The 13,749-nt window shown below is 48.9% G+C and overlaps 1 protein-coding gene across 1 annotated transcript in view; it reads left to right on the top strand.

The window, feature by feature from the left end:
• Window positions 1-13,749, top strand: part of LOC147628464 (uncharacterized) — a 121,433-nt gene that overhangs the window by 78,741 nt on the left and 28,943 nt on the right. The window contains exons 9-10 of the mRNA XM_086813052.1: window positions 4,467-4,607; window positions 4,766-4,896. Of these exons, the coding sequence (XP_086669178.1) occupies window positions 4,467-4,607; window positions 4,766-4,896 (272 nt within the window). The remainder of the gene's footprint in view (window positions 1-4,466; window positions 4,608-4,765; window positions 4,897-13,749) is intronic.

Raw genomic sequence — 13,749 nt, 5'->3', positions numbered from 1 at the left:
GCCCTATGTCTCAGATCAGAATGCGGCTCAGCACTAAGATGTTGGCAATAGAAATCGGTGGCAATCTGTCTAACCATAAGAGGATCTGAGTGAAGAGTGCCATGTGAATCCTGCAACTGCCTGACACTATCTCTGGCGTGAGATGGGCTGTGAGAAGCAAAGAAATGTTTGTTACATTTGCCACCCCACGGTATTCCGTGCGTTGCTCAAGAGAGTGATGAAGTTCTGCTCTAACAGTACATAAAGAATCTGCAACCCATTGAGCATGAGGATGTTTCTCGTGCTCTTTCTGCAAGGCAACCAATCTACGTCTAATAGCCCTTTCTAAGTCCAAGGCCTCTTGCCTCTTAGACAGGACACATGTGTGATAAAAGTCACTAATATCACAGAGAACAGAGGCCAGGCTTTGAGAGGTCTGTAAGAAGTCATGACATCTCCAAATATCAAGCATACGACGTGATAGTTCTGCATCTGAAAACAAATGATCAAGGATGCATACATGGGGTGCTGATCCATGGCAATTCGGATCTCTAATACATAAAACCACTGGGCAATGATCCGATTTGGAGGTGCCTGTAGCAATCAAAGTATGTCCACCTCTGTCAAGCACCCAATCATCCACATAAAATCTGTGCATAGATACATTCTACATCTCTTCTCCCGTTAGACCATGAATAAAGAAGAGTGGATGGACTCCTCAGAATGTCATCCTCATGCCAACAATCTCTACCATGAATGGAGAGTATAAACCTCTCCCAAGACCCTCTTTCAAGAGGATGCACCAAGCCCTCATGTCCACCTCTTTTATCCGTTGGCATCTCAACCATGTTAAAATCCCCACCAATAATCCAATGGTCGGCAAGAGGCATCAATGTAGTGAGAGATTTCCAAAAGGCAATCCTCTCATCTCTATGGTTAGGAGCATAGAGGTTGAGAATACCAATGCGTGTAGTACCCTGCATAAGAAGGATCCACTGTGCTCTCGTCTCGCAGGCAAAATGACACCATGTCCAATGATGCAAGCCAAGATCAAAGCTGAAACAGAGATACAAACACCACCTTTGGTACCAACAGCCGGTGACCAAAAGGTGTGTCCTGAGAGAAGCTTGCCTGATCTCCCACACTGACTAGCATCCAGTTTATGCTCTTGCAAGAGCAATATATCCATAGGTCTACCTGTGATTGCACAATGAAGGTGGGTTTTTACAATTTGTTTCCGTCGACGCGGAAAAACCCCCAAGACCCTGAATGTTCCAAGAGACAATCCTCATAAAGACTCAGAGTAGGAACAACCAGATCTTGTGGTCGACGAAGGACCCCCTTTAGAGGCGGAAGTACGTCTCACATAGGTAAGGGAGGGAAAATCTGACGATGTAAACCTTACCTCTCTCTCCCACTCTGGGGAAAAGCCAGGGCTAGTCCTCAGAACTGGAGAGGTACCATGACAATGCGAATGTGCAACATCATCCTCAAGGGTGCAATCATCCTGTAACTGTAATGCAGCATCCTCCTGTGAGGCAAGAGCTGCATAGGGGTTAGGGTGCTCCACGGGGGGTGTGGGTGAAGGGGCAGTGTACGAGGGTCCGAGGGTGCCTGCCATCCCTAAGCACAACCCAACGCTGTGTGGTCTGCTGTGGCAAAGGAGCAGCTGGAGTCTCGGCATCAGCAGAAGGCCTCTGATGGGCAGGACCACGCCGCCTCCTAGCATGGCCCCTCGATCTGGGACAATCTCTAGCAATGTGACCCTGTCGACGACAAATCCGACATTGGTCAGGTCTACCTGCAATCTCCATCCTCTGGCGGAAATGAGATCCGTCAGGTCTCTGAAGCATAACATGATCATCAGTAATCGATGGATCAGGAACAAGCAGAAGGACCCGGGGTACACCATCAAGAGTGGCGGTAACGGCCGCGGAAGCTGAGGCGGGAGAGCTCGGGGGGATTGATACCTCTAGAACCTAGCCAAAGGATGCCCCTATGGAAGCTAAAAGCTTCCAATAGGACCGAGGAAGAGCAGGGAACCGTAGTGAGACTGGGGTAAGGCGCTGATCCTCCACCAGTGGATCAAAGCCCACCCGGTACTGAAAGAAGAAAATCTTCCTAGGACCAAGAGGAAAGGGGCTGCTAGCCAAAGCCTGAGAAGTAGCTTCTGAAGAATGAAAGTCCACCTGGAAGAAGCCTCAACCAAGTAAACGAGTATCCTGAAAGTGCACAATCAGCTCGGAAGGGAGAGCTGCTAGAAGCCATTCACGGGCCTGGGAACAAGAGGGGTGGGAACCATAAACTCTCGCAACAAGGGTAGTCTGGACCTCAAGGTCAATGTCGTGCTGAAGAGAGGTGAGCTCGTCTTGTGAAAAATTGATGATTCTCCCGGCGAGTGGGGGTGATGAGAGATTGGCTGCGGCAGAAAAAGCCATAAGACCAATCAAGGAAAGTGGGCGGCCGACTTGAATCCAGATAAAATAGCTGCTTGGAAACGGGAGCAGAGGAAGGGGGTCAAAGGCAGGGAGCAGCTGGGGAAGCAAGGGCAAAGGGGCAGGCGGGGGCAGCAGAGGGGTAGGCGGGGAGTAAAGAAGGCAGGGGGTGGGCATCAAAGGGGGAGGCGGGACTGCAAAAGGGGGGCAGTAGAGGGGCTGACGGGGGCAGCTGAAGGGCAGGCGGGGCAGCAAAAGGGGGGCTGGCGGGGGCAGCAAAAAGGGCAGGCGAAGGCAGGCGGGGGGCAGCAGAGGGGCTAGCGGGGGCAGCTGAAAGGCAGGCGGGGACTAAAAGGCTAGCGAAGGGCAGAAGTTGGGCAGGCGAAGGGGGGTTGCGAAGGCAGTAGTTGGGCAGGCGAAGGCAGCAGAGGCAGGCGGGAGCAGCAACGAAACAAGCGGAGGCAACAAAGGGCAGGCGGGGGCAGCAGCGCAGGTTCACGTCACTTCAGCAGCACCGATTCTAACTCCACTTGCACTTGTTGTGGGTTTGCTTTCGGTCCCACTTGCAATACCCCATAGATCTTTATCTATGAGGGCCATTTGCATTTTGATGGCCCAAGTATGGTATTTTGAGCCATCAAAACGATCATTTTTATCAAAGAAACATCCATGATGACTTGAAATTATTTTAAGATGTTACCACAAAGTCCCTCTCTTTCGTATGCCGAACCCTTTATAGCTAGAGGGTTTACAAAGATGTGACTCTCTTAGCTTCACCAAGTTTCCTCACCATACAAATGCATATTTCTACTCATATTTTTTGCCAAGTAATAGTAGTGAGGTTTGCTTGATTTTTTGGTTTTGATTTTATCTTTTGAGGCTTAATTTTGCTTGACTCACAAGAACTTGGCATGACATACACAATGGCAAAGGGTCCTTTATAGTGATAGGACTTACAAAAAGAGTGTTTAAACTTTTGAGACGATTCATGCACATGAAGAGAAATACACTCTCTAATCTTAGGACATTTCCTATGTTTTGTAAAACCCCATACCCACTAAGAAGAGTGTGAATACCAAGGCCCTATAGTCTTTAGGAATTACCAAAAAAAGAAAAGAACAAAGGTGACGGCCTGTACTTAAGCGCACAGACCACTCTTGATTTAGCTCACATAGAGCTTAATACTGCACCGCTGTTGCCTTGATATCACTAGTATCCCGACCTTGAGACGTTGCAGTTAAGGCCGCCCATGTTTGCTGTAGAGATTACTTTGCTGCAGAGATTTTACGTGGTTTCCTGCCAAGGATCACTTGCCTTTACATAGGAGTTATGCTCAAATTCCACACAAGATGCTCGAGTTTGTATGGATGGAGGTGCGCAAGCAGTTTAAGGGGGAAGTTAGGAAGCACAAGTCATGGGCACAGTTAAACAGAGGTCTCTTTTCTGAAAAAAGAAAATCACGGGCAGAGAGCTGGGCATGGTGCTGGCCAAGGGTGGGGGTGACTGCTCATGAATGGGCAACAAACTAGCCTAGGTGGCTTCTAGGTGTGCTTGTGGCTGTACAGCGCCTGGGCAGCAGCAAACGACTCGAGGGAGCAATGGTTTGCACAAGAAATGGAAGGAAGAAAATACGAGCCAGAGAAAATGAAAGTTGGGGGTTGAAAACAAGGAAGGCAGTGGATGAGGGGACTAGAGAAGGAGAGGAAAGGGGGAGAGGGGGGAGAGGAACATGCTTCAGCTCGACCAGTAATTGTTCAAGGCCTTTATCTTGTATTCAGATGCAAACCTCTCTTGACTAGTAGTGTTTGTTAATAAACAGTCGAACAACGGACGGAATTCTTCAAGAAATTGTGAAAATCTGATAACTAGTTTTTTTAGAGATTACTTGCCAGCCTAAGAGGTTTCATGTATCAGACCCATCAATCATTTTCCAAGAAATTTTCTATGTTGAGAAGCGGTGGATTCTCTCAGATTTAAAATTATTTCGTGCTTTTGTTCATTATTCCATTCACTATGGTGTAACGTAAATAAAACCTGTTTCTCTGTTATTAGCTGGAAAGGAATGCAACATTTACATTAGGCAAGCTCTTGGAGCTCAAAGTAATGGAGCACAAAGGAGCGATAACTGGAATATCAAATGAAGCAACCCAAGAGTCAGCATTAGAAGAGCTTTTACAGAATGTGCTAGATAAGGTGAAAAGCTTCTTCAAATGATGCCACGAAGAATTAGGAGTCCAGAAACATGATTTCAATCATAATATTGAAAGAGGAGTCACTTCTGGCAAATATTGTCTTCTCTTAGACGGAGCTGTCTGACAAGTGGAAATTTTTGTGTGCCAAAATTTTTGTAGTGGACAGTCATTGAGTTTATCACAAAAGCTTACAAGGAAATAAAAGATGTGTATGTACTGGGGAGCGTTGATGATGTTGTGGCTGCGTTGGAAGACTCTATGGTAACCATGAATACTGTGACATCTTCAAGGTACTTGGAAGGCTTCAAAATGGCAAGACTTTTTGATGCAACATCTCAACTGTGTCAGTCACACACATGCACGCAGGCACACACGCGCACAAACGCACACATCTGTACGTGTATACATGAATATATGCACATATGCATACATGTGTATGTACGTAAGTAAACCTACACACAATATTATATGCATATGTACGTAACCTGCACACAATATTATATGCATACGTGCGTAAGTACATGTATGTGAGTATGCGGTGCATCTCGTGCACTTGAGCTGGAGCAACCCCCCCTGTGAACTTGTGTGCCTCCTGCGTCCCCCCCTCCCCCCCCCCCGCTGGCCCCCTCTCACCTCCCTTGACCGTCTGCGCCCCCACCGCCCTCCCTCTTCCCCCCCTTTCGTGAGCTCACTCAGCCCCCCCCCTCCCCCTTGTTTTTTTTCTTCTTCTCTCTTGTGCCGACTCCCGGCTACCTCCCCTCTCCTCTGCCTGCACCCCCTCCCCCTTTCTACCTCCGTTTCGCCATCCCCCCACCCCCCCCCCCGCGCGCGCGCTCCCCTCCTCCGCAGCCACTCCAGTCCCCCCCTTGTTTCTTCTTCGGCTCTGCCTCTCCATTCCCCAGCTTCTCCAGGCAGTTTTCTCTTGTTCTAGGGTTTTTTGTCACTTGGCAAGTCGCAGCCACTTATGGTCTCGATCCCTCATGGAACTCCATTGCAGCCGCTCCGTCATCCCCGACTGAGGTCGCCGCCGTCCCTTGTTTATGCTTCTCAGAAGTAGACCTCCAGCTTCTCGCCATGACAACTGCCTCTCTAGAGGCTTCCACTCTGGTTTGCCTGATTGTAGGTAGCTGTCCAGCGCGCGGACAACTCAGAGATCTTTTACAGGCTACCCTCATTGGAGTGCCTGCAAAGATAACAAACATTCATCCTTTGGGGCGCGGCTACTACCAGGTAGAGTTTTACTCGCCAGCGGCGTCAGATCGAGTCATGCCGCTGAGCCTCGTTGCACTGCAGACGGCCCAAGCCTTCTTTGTGAGGTGGCAGTAGGACTTCGACCACGCATCCGACCCATTGGTTGGCGTTTTAGGCTTTCACGTGACATTTTGCTTCTCAGGCATCAGGAAGGAATACCTTCCTCTTCTTCTGGTGATTGGTGGATCCATTGGGAGAGTGATGAATCCCCCCCCCCCGCCCTGCAATGCCGCTTTGTCCCTTGCATGGGTGGCCAGGATTCCATCCCTTCACATCTATATTGCTTTGCGGGAGACTGTGCCTCACGTCATATCCCTTCCCTCCCTCCGGGGAGACCCCAACTTGCAGAGAGTGGAGTACTGCTCTTGGTGATAATCCAGGAGATCGCCTATGAACACCCCCCCCCCCCCCGCCCCGTGGGCCCTTGCCCAAATCATCATCAGGGGGTAGGGAGATATGTAGGCCCCACAATAGCTGAGCACCAGGACCCGACCGCGGACACTACCAGAGAGTGGCAGACCGTTGGCCCGTGCTAGGGTCGCTTGCTGACCTCCAGAGCTAAGTGGCGTCATCGTGCGTGCCAGGCTGGCAGAGTATAGGAGGATTTGGTTCTGTCAGAGAACCGTTTCGAGCATTTATTGCAGCTCCCACCCGTTAGCGATGGGCCGCCCCGAGTCTTTAAGAGGGTCCCACATCCGGCCGCTCTGGTCTCGCGGCCGTTACCCCTCAGATTCTGAGACTCGGCCAACTGGCCCCTCTGAGCCCTCTCTGCACCCTCCCTATCTGGCAGAGCACTTCCAACGGCCTTCATCTCCTTCTCCCACACCTCCCCCACCCCCTCCCCCCTCCCCCCCTTCCCTCCGCCTCCCTGAGCATTTCCGCAACCCTCGGGCAGCGCCCGAGGGTTGGAGCAGAGACAGCCGGCAAGCTCCGTCCGCTATTTGATTCATCGATTCTCAGAGCTGGTAGAGTTGATTATCGCTGCCTCCCTAGTGAGGGCTCTCCCGCCAGCGTCTTCAGGTGGCCCCCTCCAGGATCTTGGATTATAGTTTCTTCTCATGCCTTCCCATGGAAGGATATGATAATTTCGAGGAGATAGTGGTTCCCATATGGATCTTTGTGGTGTTTCATCGTTCCAAGCGAGCCACGCGAGAGAGTGGCGCGATGATCTTCTCCTTTCCCTTGAGTGCAGCCCCATGGTCGGAGTGGGATTCGGAGTCAATGGCTACCGCCATCGAGGGACAGGCATTAGAGATCTCGCACCATCTTCATGATCTGCGCATCACCGACATACTCACCCATCTCTGGCCCCTTGCTCGGATGGAGCTGAGAGGCTCAGGCCTCAAAGACTAGGACAGGGAGGTGGTGTCCTCCAACCTGGAGGTGCTACTTTTTGTGTTCCTTCATATATCACTTGCAGTACCCCTTCCCCCCTCCTACAGATATCTTCATTGTGATCGATGGAGTTCAGAGTATGCTACTCTCATGCTTGGACAGAGTGGAGACCCATGGAGGACAATATCCGTGCCCACCTGGCGTGCCTTCGCCCTAGGACCGATTGTGACTATTCCTCGTCGAAATCCACAACCAAGACTCTTTGAGTGGAGGGCAATTCCAATAGTTCCACCTCCCACAGAGATTGATATGCGGATAGCCTCATGGAACATTCAGGGTTTGGGAGGTCCTCTGTGCTTTCAGAGGCGAGGCGCCCTTAGAGGAGAGCTCCATAGAGCTACAGTTGGGGACCCATCGACATCCAAGAGCACCATCTTTCGGAGGGGTGTACCTGACGTTGTGGGGAAGATTTTACTTGGAAGGAGTCACTTTTTGGTCTCCCTCTTTCGGCCCCTCCGGGAAGTAGGGGGGAGTTTGTACCTCTATCAGTGTGCAACTCTTGCTGTTAGTGGCTGAGTCAAGTGTGTGTGTGTGTGTTTTGTTTACAAAAGGAATGCATCAGAAGGGTGAAAAAATATGATGGTCAATGGACTCATTCTTTGTCGGAGCTCTCGTATATTGCTAGTCAGCATTTTGCAGCTCTTTTTGCTAAACCGCCAACTACTTCACCTGACATACTTAATGCTCGTTATGCTTTATTGCATCATGTTCGGCCCATTATTTCTCCACAGGATGCTTTGGAATTAGAATCTCCGTTCACTGATATTGAACTTAAAGATGCTTTACGTTCAATGGGTCGATGGAAATCTCCCGGATAGGATGGATTGATAGTGGAATTTTTCCATGCTTTTTGGCCTCAGCTGGAACAATCATTGCTGTATATGATCAATGAAGCTTGGGCAAATGATGTACTACCATCTTCTTGGAAACAAGGATTGGTTAAGCTTTTCCCTAAACGGGATCTTTGTGAAGCTTTTTCTGATTGGAGGCCCATTACTCTTATGCCTGTCATCTATAAGCTTCTGACTAAGATGTTGGCAAATCGTATTAAAGGATTTTTACATGATGGTTTGCATCCTGTGCAATATGGTTTTGTGCCTCGGAGGCAAATCAATGATAATTTGGCTAATGCTTATATTGCCATTGAATATGCCAAATACACTAAGCAGGATGTACTCATTTTGCAGGTTGATATCGAGAAAGCTTTTGATGCTGTGCATTGGGACTATATAGCTATGACTATGAGTTATCTTGGTTTCGGTGCGAAGTGGCAAAATATTGTGTATTGGCTCTATAACGACAGTGATGCTTCTTTGATTTTGAGCTCTTCTCTATCGGATTCTTGGAAATTGGGACGTTCAGTTCGCCAGGGTTGTCCGCTTAGTTCCTTGTTGTTTGCTATTGCCACACATCCTTTTCTTTGCTACTTGGATTTTTTGCAAGCTACTGATGAATTGCATGGCTTACAGCTTCCTGCTCGGTGCATACGTGTGCATGGTGTCAATGAAAACTTGGCCGTGGAATGCCTTGCCAGGTGTATAGGGTGGACAGTTTTGGTTTTGAGCCTGTTACAGGCCTGCCCGGAGTAAGGTCAGATGGAGGTGGTTTCTGCTGTTCGGCCGTCTGAGTGTGCATGCGTCCAAAATAAAGTGGCATTGGAAGCAGTATGAAAGTGTATGGAGTGGGCACTGGAGAGTTGCATTTAAAGAAGGTGTGTGGAAAGCATGAGCATTTAGAGGTAATGGGCCAAGTTTGCTTGGACATAGTGTGAAAATCAAAAGGAGGTGGCCATCTCTTAGGCATTAGAAGAAATAAAAGAAAATGAATAATAATATAAAAACGTGGCCATAAGTGCAAAGGCCACGTGGGGATTTTTGTGGCTGCCAGCGTAGAAATTCCAGAAGGATGGCGCAGCTGCAAGACGGTGAAAAGGGCGGGGAGCGCAGAGAAGTGGAGGCGACTGGTTAAAGGGAGACCGCCGTGTGAAGAGCTGGAGGCTCTGGTGTGTGTGCAGCCGGGAGCGAGTGCAGTGGAGGGGTTCTCTTGGGCGTGCGCAGCTGTTGCAGGTGCAGAGGGGATGGTGAGCTGCAGCTAGGAGACAGGGCCGTCGTGAAGAGAAAGGGGGCCTCCCTTGTGAAGAGCCGCTGGTGAAAGCCGACAAGTGCTGGCGTCAAAGGTTGACGGGCAGACAACGTGTGTAAAGCAAGGTTGGCATGGAGGCCTTGGTCGAGGAGCTAGCAGGCGCAACGTAGAAGAGAGAAGTGTGGGCTGACGTGTGGGAGCCGGTGGGACAGGCCGCCTATGGGCGAGGTCTGGCGCAGCTGCAAGATAAAGCAAAGGGAGGCTCTCTGGCGCAGCTGTAAGGGAGAGTCAAGCGAAAGTGCAGAGGCAGAGTGTGGCCGCCATCATGTAGACAAGGAGGGGTTTGCTGGAACGCTGCAGAGAAGCAAAAAAAAAAAAAAAGGTCGACGAGAAGAGGTGAAGAGTGCAGAGGCTGGCGAAGATAAGGTAGTAGTCGCCTTGTTTCAAAAAGGACAGTGGGTTGGTGATTCCAGGAGGACCGCCTTGTGCGAGTGAAGAGTGAGGGGGTCACCGAATAGAAGGCTGTGGACCAGTTGTGAGGTGGCCCTTGCTGTGGGGAATTTGCAGAGACAGGCAGGGAGAGGCTTCTTCAGAAGACGGCGCAGAGGCTACTATGAGGCACAGGTGAGGTGCTTTTATTAGGTGGTTGTCGTGTAAGAGAAGGCGCCGCCTGGTGGATGAAGGGTCGCTTTCCAGAGCTACTGCAAGAAGTGGGCCGTGTGGGAGCTAGCGTGGTAGGGCTGAGGTGAGAGTCGTCCTGGTGATTCTACTACTGCAGTGAGTGAGTGATATAGCCGCCTCTGGACAAAAGAATCAAGAGCCGTGGGTGCAGGCAAAGAGCTGCAGAACCTGGTGAGATGCGAAGGTGGCCGACTGGAAGGTCAGATAGCAACCAAGACAGTGGCCAGTTTTTTGTGAAGGAACAGGGCTAGTGATTGGAGCAAACAAAGGGAAAGCTATACAGGCTAAGGTGACCATCGGGTATATATATATATATTGTTGGAGTGTTCTTTACCATCATGTATTTAATCTTAGAATTAGGTCCCGATATCGATGAGATTTATTTTGAGGATCCTACACCCTTTGAAATTGTGTTCTCCAATAGTTGCTCTAGTTATTGGTCTGTAGTAATCTATATAGAGGAGGGGGAATGGTCAGATTGTGAATGGGTTTTGGATGAGGACGGTTCAGAGGACATTTTAGATGTCCAACTCTGTAAAGATGAAGATTTTTACTAAAATATAGGTTTTGGATTGTGTTGTCTGTCTAGTGTGGGAGAGTGGTGTAGAGTGAGAGAGTGATTTTCTTTCCAGCTAGAGAAGCTGGTGGTGCCCCCGTTGGTGTGTGTGTATTCTAAGTTTGCGAGGTGGAAGAGCTGTAGAGGCAGGGTTTTCTTTCTTTTTTTCACCTCACAGTCCTTCTGGTGCCCCCACTGAGGAGTTGCTCTGGCATTGTTTTACTGAGGAGTTGCTCTGTCATTGTTTGACTGAGGATAACTCTGGCGTTATTCTTTGCCTAGAAGGGCGTGTGTTTTACTGAGGAGAGCTCAGGGATTGGTACAGGTTGTCATGATGTGGTCCTATCCGGAGTTTCATGGCAGGAAGGGTGAAGATGTGTGTGACTTTTTGGAGCAGATGGAGTTGGCATGCATTAGCAACCATGTGATAGATGAAGAGCAGGTTCTGAAGCTGATAAAGATTTTCTTGAAGGGAGATGCCCGAAGCTGGGTTAAAGGTTTTGAAGCACAGGATGCTGGTGTCTTGACCTTAGACAGGTTGAAGGAAGGCCTTTTGGAGCATTTTCAGCAAGTGGAGGATCCTAGTGTACTTTGGCAGGAGTTGAGCATCTTGAAGCAGGTTCGTAAGCAATCACTGGATGATTTTGTGCAGGTATTTACATGTTTGTGGAGTAAGTGGTGTATGACATTAAAGCAGGAAGTTCCTCCAATGTTTTTGAAGAAGAGCTTGTTTATTGATGGTCTGTTACCCCATTTGAGAGTCAGGGTTGAGTTGAAGAATCCCAAGTCTTTTGATGATGCAGTTAGGGTTGCTAAGGAAAAGAAAGGCAAGGTTTTGAAGCAGATGGAGATGGGTATTTATCCGTATGAAGGTGTTGTGTCTGTTGTAAGGGATATGTAGGTAAATTTGGTTGAGGTGGATAAGAGTCCAATGCAAAGTTGGATTAAACAGGAACCTCAAAGGCCGATACAGGTGCAAAGGGGGATGTTTTATATGCCTTCTGATTTTTTTCCAAAGTCTTTAAAGCATGTGCAGGTGGATGAGAAGCCAGTTGAAAAGCCAAGTGAGAACGTATGCTTGGGGCATGATGTGGATGTAGTCCAGGTTTCGCATGTTGATAGGTTTATTGAAAGGAAAGATATGCATGTTGGGAAGCCGAATGAAGATTTAGGATCACAGGCTGAGTCTTTTGCAGGTGAAGAGTTGTTAAGGGACTCTCCTTTGGTAATGGATTTCATGGCTACGAAAGGTAGCGATGTGGAAAGCTTGGCTGACGATCCTTCAAGTGTTGAGAGTGATAGTATGCAGGTACATGAAAGTGAAGACTTGGATGATACTTTGGAATTTACAGATGATGAACGGGAAGATGAGCCGGACACAAAAAGTCCTGAAGATAACTCTAGCAGGGAGGAGGATGGGGTAGAGATTGCTAGTGAGATTGTTATTGAGAATGTTGGTGATGTGGATGTTCAAAACAGGGAGGACGACCTTGCTATCATTGATTTTCTTCGGCAATTGGATAACGATCCAGTACCTATGATAGAAAAGGTGGATGTTTTGTCATGGGATGCTTCATGTGAAGAGGAGTCTTTGGACAGCAGTGACACCTGGGGGATTGGCAATGCCGTAGAAGGCTATCAGCTAGAAGAGCGTGAAGATGAGAGTTCGATCGATAATGATGCGAAGCTCGATGCTGTCCTAGATGGTGTACTCCAAGACCTGGTATGCTTGGGGGAATTGGAAGCTAAGCAAGTGAGTGGGTGTTCTGGGAGTTTGAAGGTTGATGAAACTGTGGAGCAATTAGCTTGCGAGCTTGGAATTCCCTGTATGGATGCAGACATGGTTGTGAGTGTATCAAAGGCTTCTATGCATGTGGCTGAGATGTTGAAGACAAAGGCCATGGTTGAAAAAGATGCTGAAAAGATTGAATTGGAGGATGATGTTGTGATGCCTGTCTTGGAGAGCATTGAGGCACCTTTGGATGCTCCGGTGGTGGAGAATGATGATATGCTTGTGTGTGAAAATGTAAAGGTTGAGACTTGGGCCTCTCAAATGTTGTTGAATTGGATGTTAGCTGTTGTGATGCCGCAAGTGTTGAGAACTAAAATGTATATTGTAGGAGAAATGCTATATCAAGGTCTGTCTCGAGAGCAAGCGCCTATGGATGAGGATGTATGGAGAGAGACAATGGACGCTTATGAAGAGATGGATGAAAATGATTTTGGAGCACATGTGGTTGACGTGTGGTGTGCTTTGATGCCACTTTTTTGGAAGAATGTTATGAAGGTGGATGATGGATTGAAGCAGTTTCCTTTTGATCCTGGTGGATAGCTACTGGATTTGTCTTTTGCTGCTGAGCATGAATGCTCTAGCAGATGGGGGGGTGGCAAAGTATGTCAGGCGTTTTTCTGAGTGGTCTTTTTGGCTTGTGTACATACGTGTGCATGGTGTCAATGAAAACTTGGCCGTGGAATGCCTTGCCAGGTGTATAGGGTGGACAGTTTTGGTTTTGAGCCTGTTACAGGCCTGCCCGGAGTAAGGTCAGATGGAGGTGGTTTCTGCTGTTCGGCCGTCTGAGTGTGCATGCGTCCAAAATAAAGTGGCATTGGAAGCAGTATGAAAGTGTATGGAGTGGGCACTGGAGAGTTGCATTTAAAGAAGGTGTGTGGAAAGCATGGGCATTTAGAGGTAATGGGCCAAGTTTGCTTGGACATAGTGTGAAAATCAAAAGGAGGTGGCCATCTCTTAGGCATTAGAAGAAATAAAAGAAAATGAATAATAATATAAAAACGTGGCCATAAGTGCAAAGGCCACGTGGGGATTTTTGTGGCTGCCAGCGTAGAAATTCCAGAAGGATGGCGCAGCTGCAAGACGGTGAAAAGGGCGGGGAGCGCAGAGAAGTGGAGGCGACTGGTTAAAGGGAGACCGCCGTGTGAAGAGCTGGAGGCTCTGGTGTGTGTGCAGCCGGGAGCGTGTGCAGTGGAGGGGTTCTCTTGGGCGTGCGCAGCTGTTTTGCAGGTGCAGAGGGGATGGTGAGCTGCAGCTAGGAGACAGGGCCGTCGTGAAGAGAAAGGGGGCCTCCCTTGTGAAGAGCCGCTGGTGAAAGCCGACAAGTGCTGGCGTCAAAGGTTGACGGGCAGACAACGTGTGTAAAGCAAGGTTGGCATGGAAGCCTTG

This window comes from Cibotium barometz, chromosome 19, assembly GCF_041138505.1.
Source record: "Cibotium barometz isolate CiBa-2024 chromosome 19, ASM4113850v1, whole genome shotgun sequence".
NCBI classification, from domain to species: Eukaryota; Viridiplantae; Streptophyta; class Polypodiopsida; order Cyatheales; family Cibotiaceae; genus Cibotium; species Cibotium barometz.
Note: the sequence above shows the minus strand (reverse complement) of the source record. Positions and strands in the feature narration are given on the sequence as shown.